A 569-nucleotide genomic window follows, 5' to 3' on the forward strand; every position below is an offset into this window, starting at 1 on the left:
CTGCCCCCTCCCTGATTTCCTGCATCCCCTCCCAGTGGCCACATGGTCTCCGCTGTGACCTGGGACTGGGCCTCCCGGGCGGGCCTGACAGTGCTGCTGGGAGGGGCGGCCGGCCGCCCACCTGTGGATGAGGCTGGTCTTGCCCACGTAGAGATCGCCGACCACCACCACCTTGGAGAGTCTGAGCCTGAGAGGGGCAAGGCGTGGTCTTGCAGGCGTGGTCACGAGGGCATCCTCACGCACACAGGCCCCTCCTCCCCTGTGGTCCCCACTTGTGACGGGGACAGGCCACCTGTGAGACGCTCTGTGGTGTGTGACCCCGTCGCTGGCCCAGGGGAGGGGCAGAGGGCCTGCCTTTGTTCTGGGGCCATCGTACCCCTGACCCCACCAGGCCCTCGTCCCTGTAGTGAGAATCAGAAATGTGCACTACGGGAAGCAGAGTCTTGGGCTGAGGGGCAGGCGTGGTGGGGACTCAGAGGCGGCCCCGGGGCCCGACACTAAGGCTGAAGCCCGAGGGAGCAGCCGCACTCAGACCTCAGGCACCGGCCTCCTCAAGGGCAGAGATGTTC

General features: G+C 67.0%; 1 protein-coding gene across 1 annotated transcript in view; it reads right to left on the bottom strand.

The window, feature by feature from the left end:
- RAB36 (RAB36, member RAS oncogene family) overlaps positions 1-569 on the bottom strand; it is a 13,035-nt gene that overhangs the window by 7,113 nt on the left and 5,353 nt on the right. The window contains exon 4 of the mRNA XM_010863512.1: positions 122-187. Within this exon, the coding sequence (XP_010861814.1) occupies positions 122-187 (66 nt within the window). The remainder of the gene's footprint in view (positions 1-121; positions 188-569) is intronic.

This window comes from Bison bison, unplaced genomic scaffold, assembly GCF_000754665.1.
Source record: "Bison bison bison isolate TAMUID 2011002044 unplaced genomic scaffold, Bison_UMD1.0 scf7180017858472, whole genome shotgun sequence".
NCBI classification, from domain to species: domain Eukaryota; kingdom Metazoa; phylum Chordata; class Mammalia; order Artiodactyla; family Bovidae; genus Bison; species Bison bison.